This window comes from Mobula birostris, chromosome 7 (genome assembly GCF_030028105.1).
Source record: "Mobula birostris isolate sMobBir1 chromosome 7, sMobBir1.hap1, whole genome shotgun sequence".
In the NCBI taxonomy this organism is placed as follows: Eukaryota; Metazoa; Chordata; class Chondrichthyes; order Myliobatiformes; family Myliobatidae; genus Mobula; species Mobula birostris.
The window spans coordinates 173,974,428-173,990,407 of NC_092376.1; the positions used below are offsets into that span (position 1 = coordinate 173,974,428).

The 15,980-nt window shown below is 40.9% G+C and overlaps 1 protein-coding gene across 1 annotated transcript in view; it reads left to right on the forward strand.

Annotated features, from left to right (window-relative positions):
• The window catches only part of mrnip (MRN complex interacting protein), a 33,085-nt gene extending 17,105 nt beyond the window's left edge, over positions 1 to 15,980 (forward strand). Inside the window, exons 3-7 of the mRNA XM_072264111.1 lie at positions 241 to 338; positions 4,378 to 4,447; positions 11,681 to 11,826; positions 12,426 to 12,522; positions 14,096 to 15,980. Coding sequence (XP_072120212.1) covers positions 241 to 338; positions 4,378 to 4,447; positions 11,681 to 11,826; positions 12,426 to 12,522; positions 14,096 to 14,827 — 1,143 coding nt within the window. The 3' untranslated portion in view covers positions 14,828 to 15,980. The remainder of the gene's footprint in view (positions 1 to 240; positions 339 to 4,377; positions 4,448 to 11,680; positions 11,827 to 12,425; positions 12,523 to 14,095) is intronic.

The following is a 15,980-nucleotide window of genomic DNA, read 5'->3' on the forward strand; positions in this document are numbered from 1 at the left end:
TTGAATTGAACTTGGTATCTTAGTCTCTATGTCTTTAAGCCTTCTACTTCTTTTACTATGCCTTGTTCTATCAATGCTTAATAAAATGATCATGAATCAACAAGTTTTGTGCCTCTTTCCTGACATCTGAAAGAATTTTGGATTTAAACATCTGAAACTAATGGGAGCCTGCCCTAAAAAGTGCAGGTTTTGTTTCTCTAATTCTTTTTCCTCGTGCTTAATATGTAACAATCTTGTCAGGTATACGGCCAGGGCTCAGGGTCTGATTGCCGACAGCACGTACAGAAGCTAAACATGCTGAGAGGGATGAAGATGCAGGCGATGGAAGCCACTACTTGGTAACCTATCATCTTTTTGTGTGGGGATAATAATGTTATCTGTAGAGGTGCAAAGTTCAAAGTAAATTTGTTATCAACGTACACAGCACTGTGCAAAAATCTTAGGTACATGTGTATATAGATACAGATATATAGAGAGAGACAGAGACAGACACTTAATGAATACCTTGCTTCCGTATTCACTAGTGGAAGGACCTTGGCAATTGTGGGGATGACTTACAGCAGACTGAAATGCTTGAGTTTATAGACATTAAGAAAGAGGATGTGCTGGAGCTTTTGAAGATATTAAATTAGATAAGTCGCCAGGATCGGACAAAATATACCCTAGGCTACTCTGGGAAGCGAGGGAGGAGGTTGCTGAGCCTCGGGTGATGGGCTTTGCATCATCAGTAGGGATGGGAGAAGTAGTTGAGGATTGGAAGGTTGCAAATGTTGTTCTCTTGTTCAAGAAAAGGAGTAGAGATAACCCAGGAAATTATAGACCAAAGAGTCTTACTTCAGTGGTGGGCAAGTTGTTGGAGAAGACCCTGAGAGGCAAGATTTATGAGCATTTGGAGAGACATAATCTGATTAAGGATAGTCAGCATGGCTTGTCAAGGGTAGGTCATGCGTTATGAACTTGATTGAATTCTTTGAGAATGTAACAAAACACATTGATGAAGGTAGAGAAGTGATGGTAGTGTATATCGGTTTCAGTAAGACATCTGATAAGGTTCTCCATACGAGGCTCATTCAGAAAGTAAGGAGGCTTGGGGTCCAAGGAGACCTTGCTTTGTGGATCCAGAATTGGCTTGCCCACAGAAGGTAAAAGGTGGTTGTAGATGGTTCGCATTCTGCGTGGAGGTCGGTGACCAGTGGTGTTCTGGGACCCCCCTCCCCTTTGTGATTTTTATAAATGGCCTGGAGAAGGAAGTAGAAGGGTGGGTTATTAAGTTTGCTGATGACAGAAAAGTTGGGGGTGTCGTGGATAGTCTGGAGGGTTGTCAGGGGTTACGGCGCGACATTGATAGGATGCAGAACTGGGCTTAGAAGTAGCAGTTCAACCCAAATAAGTATGGAGTGCTTCATTTTAGTAGATCAAATTTGAAGACATATTAATATAATATTAATGGTAAGACTCCTGGCAGTGTGGTGGATCAGTGAGATCTTGGTGACCATGTCCATAGGACACTCAAAGCTGCTGCACGAGATTTCCTGGTGGTGGCTGATGGAGTAACAGCAATCTGCCGTTGCTCCAATTTTAATTATCTTACTATTTCCAGCCTGTCTTGAAACTTTTTTTTAAGTGTGATATTCTTTCATTATGGCTGGAAGGAGTGCCAGAGGTACTAAAAAGGATGATTTTCCTGCCTCTTTGGATTCTATTATGGAATTGCTACAAAGTCATACACGAGAAGCCTCTGAGAAGTTTCAACAATTCAGCACTGAATTTAAACAGGTAGATGGTAAATTGGACTCTATTCAACAAACTCTTAATGAACATGATAAACATATCAAGAATAATGAGGAAATTTTGTTGGCTCTGGAAACGGAAGTGGATGAATTCCAGAAGATTGGTGAAAAGCAGTCTAAGTCCAACGAAAAGTTAAGACAGAAGATCATCGACCTAGAAAATAGAAGTAGAAGGAACAACTTACGGGTTCTGGGTCTCGAAGAATTAATCGAAGGTAACCATCCTATGGAGTTTTTTGCAAGAATTATTTCTGGATATTTTGATGTCTGTGCCTATGATTGAATGAGTTCACAGATCTCTACCGTTTAGGTCTCCTAATGCTCAGAAACCAAGATCAGTGATAATCTGCTTTCATGAATTTAAAACAAAGGAACTCTTAATTCGCGAATCTCATCAAAGAGGCATGAGTGAGTATAATGGTCGCAAGATTAGAATTGTAGAAGATTATTCGCCTGAGGTTATGCAGGAACGTGTTAAATTCAAAGAAGTTGTGTCCGAGTTTTTTAATATGGGTTTCAAGCCTTCCCTTCGCTACCCAGCCGAATTCAGAATTACACTTAAAAACGGTTCCTTAGAATGGCTCCGCTCGACTATTGAAGCCCAAAAGTTTTTAAAATCCGAAGGTTAAATCTCAAGGCTAACTGTTTAATTTCTCTTTACATGAAGATTTAAGATTAAATGAGAAACTTTTAATTCGCAAATCCTGTCGAAGGGGCATGTCTGGTTATAGGATGGAATATTAAGATTCTTGAAGGTTATTCACTTGAGGTTATGCAGGAGTGTGTTAAGTTTAAACAAGCTCTGTTGGAATTCTTTTAACAAGGGTTTTAACCCATCCCTTGGCTACAGTTTGAGAATCTAATTAAAGATGAATCCTTTGAATGGCTTCGTTTGAATGTTGAAGCACAAAGATTTTTTAAAATTTGAAAGTTAATTGCTTAGTCTTTTTTTTCTGTGAAGATATAAGATTAATGTTCAATGTCTATCTGTATGAATAATTGTATCTTTTACTTTTGGTAAACCTTTGTAACTAATTTCCTTTCGTATTTTTTAATACTGTATTTTTGATATACGAGAGCTGAATCTCTTGTTTGGGTTTTGTTTAGTCTAGGTTGGAATAAATATCATTGAACTAATTGGAGCGATGACCAGGTTTTTTGGGGGATTGTCAGTAGTTTGTAGATGCCGACTTTCTGTTGGTCGGTTTTCTTTCTTTGGGAGGTGGGCAGGGTTATGGTTTTTTTCCCTAGAAGCTGTTTTCGAATTTTTAGCCAACTTGTTGCTTGGTTACCATTTCTCAAGGCTTATGGCTTGGTTTTTAACTTACATTTTAACCCTTCCTTTAAATAATATTAAAAATGGACCGAACATTAATTTAAAAACGCAAACATGAGGAAATCCGCAGATGCTGGAATTTCAAGCAACACACATTATAAATTGCTGGTGAACGCAGCAGGCCAGGCAGCACCTATAGGAAGAGGTACAGTCAACGCAGCAGGCCAGGAAGCATCTATAGGAAGAAGTACAGTCCTATAGATGCTGCCTGGCCTGCTGTGTTCACCAGCAATTTTTATGTGTGTTGCCAAACATTAATTTACTCAGTTTTAACGTGAAAGGGTAAAATCACCCTGTTAAACGTAATAAGATTTTTGCTTGTACAGTATTAAGAAATTTAAGGTCCCTTTTTTTTACAAGAAACTCACATGCGCAAATGTGATAATCTATGGTTTTTTAGCCGTTGCAATGGACTTTGTTTTCACTCTTCTTTTCAGGCCAAATCTAGAGGAGTTTCGATTCTTACAGATGATACACTTTCCTTTGTCCAACATAAAGTAGTGTCTGATACTAATGCAACACACATCAAAGTTGCTGGTGAACGCAGCAGGCCAGGCAGCATCTGTAGGAAGAGGTGCAGTCGACATTTCAGGCCGAGACCCTTCATCAGATACTAATGGACATTTTGTTATAGTCTCAGGAAAACTAGATAATAAGTTAATAGTATTTGCCAATGTGTATGCCCCAAATGTAGATGAGCCAGGATTCTTTGAACTTTTTTTTTCCTTTTTTTTTAAACCAGATTTCAATCTTTTTTCTTTGGTGATGGGAGGAGATTTTAACTGTTGGCTAGACCCAATCTTAGACCGATCATCTTCTAAACCAGCGTCTCTTAATAAATCAGCTTTGTTTTGTTTATTAAATCAGCTTTGTTTATTCAATCCTTTTTATTGAAGTGTGGTATAGTTGATGTTTGGTGTTTAGATAGGGAATATTCATTTTTTTCCTATGTTCATCACACATATTGATTGTAATTAATGGTGGGTGTGTGGAATGCACTGCCAACAATGGTGGAAGTGGATACAATAGGGTCTTTTAAGAGACTCTTGGATAGGTACATGGAGCTTAGCAAAATAGAGGGCCATGTGGTAGGGAAATTCTAGGCAGTTTCTAGAGTAGGCTAACTGGTTGGCACAACATTGTGGGCTGGAGAGCCTGTAATGTGAACTTTGATGTTTAGACTAGACTTGCTCATACACTTTGTCTGTATTTTTTCATTTTAATGCATGTGATTTCTTTTCTTTCAATAAGGTCGACTGAGGAGCCAAGATATTCCAGTGATGACTGCCGACCCCAGAAATATTGTGTGGAGAATGAACCGGTGAGAAAAATCAAAATTATTCAAAGTTCAAAGTAAATTTATTATCAAAGTACATATGTGCCACCATATACTACCCGAGATTCATTTCCTTTCAAGCATTCACAGTAGAACAAAGAAATACAATAGAATCGATGAAAAGCTACACACAAAGACTGACAAACAACCAATGTGTAAAAGAAGGCAACCAGTCTGTGTGTAGATAGATAGATAAACAAAAAAACAAAAGTATAGAAAGAGACTGCGAATGTGAGTTGTAAAGTCTTTGAAAGTTATTCCGCAGGTTGTAGAATCAGTTCAGTGATGGGGCGAGTGAAGATACCCACACTACTTCAGGAGCCTGACAGTTGAGGGGTAATAACTGTTCCTGACTGTAGCCTCCTGTACCTTCTGTCTGATGGTGGGTAGATTGTTATCCATACATGATGCAAAAGGAAAATGTCACAGATGCTAGGCTTTTGAATAAACAGAATATTAGAATTCCAATGAGAGAGTAAAGTTCTAAGAGAAAGACCGAGCACCTCTGGTTATTTAGAGAAGTTAAAGATAGTATTGAGTTTAAAGCATAACGTTGCACAAGGATAGGTGGTAGGCCAGAAAATTGGACTGAACTTATTAACAGCACCACTTGACTGAGAGATTAATAAGGAAAAAAATTAGAATATAATCTGAATTATAAAAATAAAATGTTTCTATATATTTCAAAAAGAATGATGTTAACAAAAACAAATGCTGGCAATCCAAGCAACACACACAAAATGCTGGAGGAACTCAGCAAGCCAGGCAGCATTTATGGAAAAGAGTACAGTTAATGTTTTGGGCCGAGACCCTTCAGCAGGACCAGCATTTTGTGAAGGTTAGCAATGTGAACTATCTTAAGAAGAGAAGAAGGGGAAATCCTGGGAACTAGAGACTGGTGAGTCTCATGTCAGTTATAGGGAAATTGCTGAAATTGATAGAATATATGAGCATTTGGAAACCCATGGACTAATTAGCAAGAACCAGCATGGCTTTGTGTGTGGCAGGTCATGCCTTACCAACTTGATTGAGTTTTTGTCAAGGTGACGAGAAAGATTGATGAGGGTAGGGCAGTGGATGTTGTCCACATGGATTTTAGTAAGGCATTTGGCAAAGTCCCTTATGGGAGGCGAATCCAGATGATTAAGATGCATGGGGTCCCTAGCAAATTGACCATTTGGATTCAGAACTGGTTCAAAGGGGGATGGGGGGCTTTTAAATGATGTTTGGATAGGCACATGGATGTAAAGGAAATGGAAAGATGTGAACATGGTGCAGGTAGGAGGGATTAGTGTTTGTGTGTTCTTGATTTGCTTTCAGTTGGTTCAGCACAAAATTGTGGGCTGAATAGCCTGTGCCTGTGCTGTACTGTTGTATGTTCTGTGAATGTTGGTGCAATAGAAAATGACTTTGGTAAAATGGTGACGTGCTTGGACGCATTGGACTCACCGGAGCCAAACAATGGTCTCTTCAGTAGTGACGAGGTTACTGTCCCTTCATCCTGGCTGTTGTTGGAATTCTGAATGCAGAGAGACTGGTGTTGTTAATCAACAACCCATCTACCCATAGGCCATTCAGCCCGTCAAGTCTGCTCCACCTTTCCATCATGGCTGATTTATTATCTCTTTCAAACTCATTCTCCCTGTAACCTTTGACACCTTGACTAATCAAGTACCTATCAGCCTCCGCTTTAAATATACCCAATGACTTGGCCTTCGCAGCCATCTGTGGCAATGAATTGCACAGATTCATCACCACCTGGCTAAAGAAATTCCTCCACATCTCTCAAGTAGGTCAAACAGCATCATTGGAAAAGAGTAAATAGTTGACATTTCGGGCTGAGACCTTTCATCAGGACTGGGAAAAAAAACATCTTGGCCAGAAATGTTGACTGTTAACTCTTTTTCATAGATGCTGCCTGGCCTACTGAGTTCCTCCAGCATTTCTTGTGTGTTTGGATTTATAGCATCTGCAGATTTTCTCGTCCTGCTCATCTCCATTCTAAAGGGATGTCTTTCTATTCTGAGGCTGTGGTCTCTAGTCCTAGATTCACCCAGTATGGGAAACATCTTCTCCACATCCACTCGATCTAGGCCTTTCAATATTCAGTAGGTTTCAATGAAATCCCCCCTCATTCTTCTAAAACACCAGTGAGTACAGGCCCAGAGCCACCAAATGCTCCTCATACGTTAATCCACTGATACCCAGTGAGGGTGATTACTTGTCCTAAGAGGGAGTTAGGGGAAATAGAAGTCATCGCGGGGAGTTCAAGATTCTGGGGGGGACCCTAACTTGAGACCTGACTAACGGTCAGAAGCAGGACCTCCAGGGTAGTAAGTTTGGATTGCTACCTGTGCCACGTGCGATGAGCATAGAAACAGGATGATTTGGCAGATAAATGCGTGGCTCAAAAGCTGGTGCAGGGTGCAGCTCTTCAAGTTCTTGGATTATTGGGGGAGATATGACCTGTATAAAAGGGACGGGTTGCACCTGAACCCGAGGGGGACCAATATTCTCACAGTCGGGTTTGTTTGAGCTGTTGGGGAGTGTTTAAACTAATTTGGCAGGGGGTGGGAACCAGAGTGAAGGGAATCAGGATGGATGGTTAAAAAATAACAAAGATAGTGTGCAGTCAGACTGTCAGGAAGAGCAGGCAGGACAAAATTGCAGCCAGCAGGGTGAGTATCAGTGCATTAGAGATGCAGGATCAAAAATGGTAGCAAATACAGTACTCAAAGTGTGATATCTCAATGCATGGAGTATAAGAAATAAGGTGGATGATCTTGTTGCACTACAGTATTACAGATTGTCAAGTAAGATGTTGTGGCCATCACTGAATCATGGTTGAAGGATGGTTGGAGTTGGGAGCTGAATGTCCAAGGTTACACATTATATCAGAGGGCTAGGAAGGTAGACAGAGGGGGTGGTGTGGCTCTGCTAGTAAAGAATGGCATCAAATCAGTAGAACGATGTGACATAGGATCGGAAGGTGTTGAATCCTTCTGGTTTGAGTTAAGAAACTGCAAGGCTGAAAGGACCCTGATGGCAGTTATGTACAGGCCTCCCAACAGTAGCTGGGATGTGGACCACAGATTGCAATGGGAATTAGAAAAGGTGTGTCAAAAGGTCAGTGTTATGATATGGGAAATTTTAATATGCAGGTCGATTGGGAAAATCAGGTTGGTAATGGATCTCAAGAGAGTGAGTTTGTTGAATACCCATGACTGGCTTTTTAGAGCTGCTTGTCATTGAGCCTACTAGGGGACCAGATATACTGGATTGGGTGTTAAGTAATGAACTGGAGGTAATTCGGGAGCTTAAGGTAAAGGATCCCTTGGGAGCCAATGATCACAATATGATTGAATTCAACTTGAAATCTGATAGGGAGAAAGTAAAGTCAGACATAGCAGTATTTCAATGGAGTAAAGGAAATTACGGTGGCATGAGAGAGGAGTTGGCCAAGGTTAATTGAAAGGAGATGTTGGCAGGGATGACAGCAGAGCAGTAACGGTGTGATTTTCTGAGAAAAATTAGGAAGGTGCAGGATATATGTATTCCAGAAACAGAAAACTCAAATGGCAAAATAGTACAACTGTGGCTACAAGGGAAGTCAAAGTTAATGTAAAAGCAAAAGAAAAGGTATGCTAAGCAAAAATTAGCAGGAAGATAGAGGATTGGGAAGCTTTTAAAAACCTACAGAAAGCAATGAAAAGAATCATTAGGAAGGAAAAGATGAAATATGAAAGCAAGCTAGCAAACAATATCAAGGTGGATAGAAAAAGCTCTTACAAGTATATAAAAAGTAAGAGATGAGAGGATATAGGACCACTAGAAAATGAGGCTGGAGAAATAATAAAGAGGGAGAAGGAGGTGGCAGATGAACTAAATGTGTGTTTTGCATCAGTCTTCACTGTGGAAGACGCTAGCAGTATGCCAGGTGTTGAAGGGTGTGAGGGAAAAGAAGTGAGTGCAGTTACTACTAAAAGGGAGAAGGTGCTCAAAAAGCTGAAAGACCTAAAGGTGCATAGTCACCTGGACCAGATGAACTGCCCCTAGGGTTCTGAAAGAGGTTGCAGTAAAGATTGTGGAGGCTTTGGTAATGATCTTTCAAGAATCATTGGACTCTGGCATGGTGCCAGAGGACTGGAACATTGCAAATGTCACTCCACTCTTTAAGGAAGGAGGGAGGCAGCAGAAAGAAAGTTATAGACTGGTTAGCCTGACCTCAGTGGTTAGGAAGATGTTGGATTCAATTGTTAGGGATGAGGTTATGGAGTACTTGGTGACTCAGGCCAAGGTAGAACTAAGTCAGTATGGTTTCCTTAAGCGAACCTGTTGTAATTCTTTGAGGAGGTTACAAGTAGGATAGATAAAGGGGATACAGTGGATGTTGTATATTTGGATTTTCAGAAGGCCTTTGATAAGGTGCCATACATGAGGCTGCTTACCAAGTTGAGAACCCATGGTATTACAGGAATGTTACTAGCATGATTAGAGCATTGGCTGATCGGTAGGAGGCAATGAGTAGGAACAAAAGGGTCCTTGTCTGGTTGGCTGCCAGTGACTAGTGGTGTTCCGCAGGGTTGGTGTTGGTACCACTTCTTTTTATGCTGTATACCAATAATTTAGATGATGAAATAGATAATTTTATTGCCAAGTTTGCAGATATTGCAAAGATTGGTGAAGGGGCAGGTGGTGTTGAGGAAACAGGAAGGCTGCAGAAGGACTTAGATTAAGAGAGTGGGTGAGGAAGTGGCAAATGAAATAGTGTTGGAAAATGCATGGTCATGCACTTTGATGGAAGAAATTGTGTGGACTATTTTCTAAACGGAGAAAATCCAAAAACCTGAGATGTAAAGGGATTTGGGAATCCTTGTGCAGAACACTCTAAAGGTTAACTTACATGTAGAGTCACTGATGAGGAAGGCAAATGCAATGTTGGCACTATATTTCAAGAAGTCTAGAATATTAAGAGCAGGGATGTGGTGCTGAGGCCTTATAAGGCTTTGGTGCGGCCTCACCTTGAGTATTGTGAACAGTTTTGGCCTCCTTTTCTAAGAAAAGATGTGCTGACATTGGAGAGGGTTCAGAGGAGGTTCACAAGGATAATCTTGGGAATGAAAGCGTTATCATATGAGGAACGTTTGATAGCTCTAGGCCTGTACTCGCTGGAATTTAGAAGGATGGGGGGATCTCACTGAAACCTTTCGATTGTTGAAAGAATTGGACAGAGTAGATGTGGAAAGGATATTTCCCATGGTGGGGAAGCCCAAGACAGGAGGGCACAACCTCAGGATGGAGGGGTGTCCATTTAAAACAGAGATGCAGAGAAATTTCTTTAGCTGGAAGGCGGTGAATTTGTGGAATTTGTTAACACAGGCAGCTGTGGAGGCCAGGTCATTGCTTGTATTTAAGGTGGAGATTGACACGGCATCAAAGGTTACAGGAGAAGGCCAGGAGTGGGGCTGAGGAGGAGAGAAAAGGATCAGTCATGATTAAAAGGCGGAGCAGACTCAATGGCCTAATGCCTAATTCTGCTGCCATGATTTAAGGTCTTCATCTATGCTTCGCTGTTCCTTTGCATGCTGCTACCATTGTTCCATCTGTGTCAACTTGCTGCTGTTGTAACATCTGATGGGCATTCCCAGTTTGTGTTAATTTTTCATTTTAATTTAGCTTTGTTAATGATGGATAAATACGTATGATGCAATCTTTGAGTGAAGGTGTTGAAGCCTTGAATTCTAATCCTGCTAAGAAATAGAAATTACAGAAAGTTCATCAATGCAGTGTTACATACCTGGAGTATGGGTTTTATTCCATTTTTGTCAGATCAGCGATGTCCCATGTGTCTTATTTGTAATACTGTACTGGCTAATGAAGCCAAGAAAGCATCAAGATTGCAGGAACACCCTGAAAAGGCTACTCAGTTCCAGAAGATGAAAGAATCATTTGCACACTGGAGTAATTTGCCAAGAAAGCTAAAAGTGATATGATAATGATCTCATTGCTTCTTATAACATTTCCAAAATGATAACGAAGTGTGGAAAACCTCATGCAATTGGTTAAAGATTAATAATGCCTGCTGTTATCAGAAATGCTCACCACTATTCTCAAATTGGATACCAGTATTTTAAAATCAATTCCTCTGAGTAATAACTCTGTAGCTTGTTGTATTGACAAAATGAGTGAAGTCAGAGTATCCATTATGCACAGAGGTACAAAAAACCCCTTTTTTGGTTAGAAATATATAAGCAAAACATTGGGAGAAGAATACTCTCACAGATTCTCTGCGTGGAAAGTATGGCATTCTCTTTCACAGACAGTGATTTGCAAGAGTATGACTTACACCTGTAATCACTGGAGAAAGATTTTCAGAATCGATTCAAGAATTTGAACGATGTGGAAATTCCATTTTGGGTAATTAACCCATTTCCTTGCTAGGTGGAAGAACAGGAAGAGAGCTTGCAAGAAGAAATTATCAAAATTTCAGAATTATGAAGAAGCAAAAATACTTTTCAAAAATGTCGGCTTTTGTGGTATGTGTGTACACTGTCATACGAAGTTTCCTGGTCTTTGCTCAAACTGCTCTTCATTGTATTTCCATCCTCCTACCTTGTTGAAAGAAACTTCAGTGCAGTGAACCACATATGCACAAAAATCAGAATTTGTGTGGACATTGTTACTCATGGGGGCTTAAGGCTTTTGCTGTCACAACTTAAACCAGATATTTCAACTCTTGCTAAAAACCGTCAAGCTCAAGGATCACATGGATATCGAAACTGCTGTATGTCGCACAGGTACTGTGTAAGCTAGGTTTAAAGACAAATAAAAATTTAAAGCAGAATCATTTTTCTCATGTTAGCATATGATAGACATGTTTTTACACTATGGGTGTGCTGGAAAGTATATTGTGCCTAAGAGGGGCATTGGCAAGTATGAAGGTTCTTTAGGGGACATTGGCAAGAATGAAAGTGCTTTAGGGAGGCATTGGGCTTAAAAAGGTTGGGAAACACTGTATTAACCCTTTCATTCCCAGGCTCATTCTCGTGAACCTCCTCTGGACCTTCTCCAATATCCTGAAAGATCTTATTTTTTAAAGTAAACTTTGTTAAACTGAGGGGGTATAAAATTTTGCTTTAAAATGAAAGTATTTGTAACCTCATTTAGTATCATTTTTTTGAAACGTGTCCCTTACAAATTGCTTTCTGTTGAGTTCAGAATCAAGCAACCAGTCGCTGGTGTGTTTATTTGGATCAGAAGCATGTGGAAGAACCAGTCGAGCAGGAAGGAGGAGACGACAAGATTGTGTACACAGACAGACAGCAGTTCCAGACAGATATGAAGAATGCCATCAGTAATCGAAGGTCAGAGTTGCAGGATGCAACATCAAATTAGTGGTGGTGTTTCAGAGGGCATTATTTACCCTGTGATCATGCATTCTTCCTAGTGTGATGGAGATGCTGGTGGTATTGTCACACAGCCCAACCAGAATCTGGTTAAGTATCACTGTTGCGGCAGCAGTAATTGGCAATATATAATTTTTAAAAACCCTATAAATTACAATAAGATATATTTAAAAAATAAATATGTAGTGCAAAAAAAAGGAAAGAAAAATAGATTCATTGTCCATTCAAAAATCTGATGGTGGAGGGGAAGAAGCTGTTCCTGAATCGTTGAGTGTGGGTCTTCAGTCTCCTGTACCACCAGCTTGTTGCTAGCCATGAGAAGGGTCCTTAATGATTGATGCTGCCTTTCTGAGGCCCTAGGTAAAGTAATTTGCTAAGGCCAATGTGGAAGACCCTACTGCTAAGTGTTTATTTACATCAGGAAAAGACAGATTCAGGCTGAGACACTGGGTCCCTGGGCAGAGGAATTAGAGTTACTGAAGAGTTGTTCAGTTTCATGACTCAGGCAGAATATGAAGCCCATCTGTATTGGACTTTTTAAATGTTTCCATTCGCAGTAAACGTAAAAGAGGATCCCATCTTGACTCTGAGAAGCTGGATACACGTGGACATTGCGCTCCTAGCAATTGGAAGGAGACTGCTAGAAAGAAAATGGTGCGTTACCTGATAAGAATGTAACAGGTTACCAACTGGAACGTAGAACAGTACAGCACAATACGGACCCTTCGGCCCACGCTGTTGTGCCAACCTTTTAACCTACCCTATGATTAATCTAACCCTTCCTTCCTGCATAGCCCTTGATTTTTCTATCATCTATATGGCTATAGTTTCTTAAATGCCACTGATGTAACTGCCTCTACTACCACCCCAGACAGGGCATTTCACTGTCTAAAGAACTTACCGCTGATATCCGGCCTGTACCTCCAATCACCTTAAAATTATGCTCCCTTGTATTAGCCATTTCTACTCTAATAGGTCTCTGGCTATCCACTCAATCAAGTTGCCTCTCACCCTCTTCCTCCCCAAAGAGAAAAGCCCCAGCTTACTCAACCTATCTACACAAGACACGCTTTCTAATCCAGACCTAGTAAATCTCCTCTGCACCCTGTCTTAACATTTCCAAATCCTTCCTATAATGAGGCGATCAGAACTGAACACCAGTTATTGTGGTCTAACCAGGGTTTTATAGAACTGTAATATTACCTGACATTGCTTGAACTCCCATCCCCAGACTGATGAAGGCCTGCACACTACAGGCTTCCTTACTGTATTAACTTGTATGACAACTTTGGACCCCAAGATCTCTCTGTTCCTCCACACTGCAAACCCTGTATTCTGCCTTTAAATTTCACTTTCCAAAGTGAACCTCTTCACACTTTTCTGGATTGAGCTTCATCTGCTGCTACTCAGCTCAGCCTGGCATTCTGCCAACGTCCTCCAGTACAACTCTACCACACCTCTACATTATCTACAACTCATCCAATCTGCATAGACTATTATGTTGGCTTTTAGGGCATGTTCCCATTTTCTTTTTCCTCCTTTCTTTAACAGTGTGCTTAAATTTGGTACCTTCCTGTTTGTGGGAGCCAATTTCGTACCAGTCATTTCAGTGTTCACGTGCCCAAGGCACCTGGTTTGTTGGATCAGAATGCCACAGGAATGGGCATTGATGGGAATGCTTCCCCAAAGGAATTGGCTATATTTGACTGAATGGAACTTTCTTACGATTGCCTATGGATCTGCCCATTAGGGAGGAGACAACATAGCATCTACGCCAGGGTCACCAGACTCAAAAACAGTTAATTTTCCCAAGCAGTAAAGCTGATCAATACTACTACTACTACTACATCAACTCAGGCCTAGGGGGCTGGCGTCGGGCACGATGACAGACTCTCCACTTCTCCCTCTCCCTCATCAGTGTGTTCAGTTCATCTACCACCACCCACCCCTCCACACCCCCAACTACCACTACTTTATCACTTGCTGTCAGTCAGCTTATGTACAGACACTTTAACATCACTTTATGGACATACAATCAATCTATGTATATAAACTATCTTACATATTTATATTTATTGTGTTTTTATTATTACTGTGTTATTTCTTGTGCTGCTTTGGATCTAGAATAACAATTACTTTGTTTTCATTTACACTTGTATTCTGGAAAGGACATTGAACAAGCTTGAATCTTGAATAATAATGCAGATATTAATTTTTGTTTCAAAAGCAGCTGAATTCCAAAATAAACAGGGGCAAAAACTGGAACCCAGAAAATAGAGAAGGGAGTGATATCTTAAACAAGTCCAAACTGGAATATAGCTCTCCAGTTCAACAGGTTGAGAAAAGCCGAAGTGATGAAGCTTTCCTAACCAAGCAGCCAGAGGCTTCGAAGTGGGATAAATTTCTGCCTCACAGCCACACAACAGGTAGTGAGCACACTGTCTGTCCCACACAGCGCATGTGGGTGCAGGGTTCTTTATCCACACGCTTTCCCTTGGAATGTTCAATCCTGGAAGATCAAGATGATGATGTGGATCATTCTGTGCTTCCTGCCGGTTTGGCGCTGTCTAGCAACACTTGGCAGCACATTTCACCTAGGACAGAAACAGCTATGGAGAAGGTAATGACTAGACCACTCAACGCTGCCTCAGTGGAACTTTTTGAGGAAGCTAGTGGATTGGTGGATTCACCTGAATTTGGTGACTCTGCAGGAGTGAGCAATAATGCATGTGGAGCTGGGAAAGACAGCCAGGCACAAGAATCTTTCCTTGAATTTCTGCACTGCACTACTGAGAATTCATGCAACCTTAAACCAGTGATGTCATTGCCCTTGCCGGCTCTAAATCCCCATCCACCATCAGGCAGACGATCACCAGGAACAGCTCCTGGGCTAACCACCAAGCAGCCCTATTCTCTTACATCACTCTTTCAGACGGATGAGGACTTTGATGATCTGTGATTTTTATTTTTGTTGTTAAGGACAGTTTTAGAATTAAGTCATTTAGTAGTACAGCTTTAGGGCCAACACTGTTGTATTGCTACACAAGTTTCACGTGCTCTGTCTGAAGCCACTGGGTTTTCAGTACTGAGATTGACCTGAAGCTATTTTTCACAAGGGAAGTGGATAGTTTATGTGAAGCCACTAAAAATCCCTTTTGATAATCCCTTGAAGTGAATCTCTTGAGATGCTGGTGTCAAACCTATACAATCTTACAGATTGTCTGATTTTAATGTATTCTGCTTTAATTTTTGTCGGTTTTATTGTATTATATGCAAAATATATAAAAGCATCCATATTTGCATTTCTGATTTCATAAAAGTGGAAATAAACAGTCGATGTTTTACATAGAACAGTACAGCACAATACAGGCCCTTCGGCCCACAATGTTGTGCCGACCCTTAAACCCTGTCTGATATAACCCCCCCATCTTAAATTCCTCCATATTCCTGTCTAGTAGTCTCTTAAATTTCACTAGTGTATTTGCCTCCACCACTGACTCAGGCAGTGCATTCCACGCACCAACCACTCTCTGAGTAAAAAACCTTCCTCTAATATCCCCCTTGAACTTCCCACCCCTTACCTTAAAGCCATGTCCTCTTGTACTGAGCAGTGGTGCCCAGGGGAAGAGATGCTGGCTGTCCACTCTATCTATTCCTCTTAATATCTTGTATACCTGTATCATGTCTCCTCTCATCCTCCTCTCCAAAGAGCAAAGCCCTAGCTCCCTTAATCTCTGATCATAATGCATACTCTTTAAACAAAGCAGCATCCTGGTAAATCTCCTCTGTACCCTTTCCAATGCTTCCACATCCTTCCTATAGTGAAGCGACCGGACCTGGACACAGTACTCCAAGTGTGGCCTAACCAGAGTTTTATAGAGCTGCATCATTACCTCGTGACTCTTAAACTCTATCCCTCGACTTATGAAAGCTAAAACCCCATAAGCTTTAACTACCCAATCCACCAGTGAGGCAACTTTCAGGGATCTGTGGGCATGTACCCCAGATCCCTCTGCTCCTCCACACTACCCAGTATCCTGCCATTTATTTTGTACTCTGCCTTGTTGAGATCATTCATCAGGACTGACAAGGAAGAAGGTAGAGACCAGAAT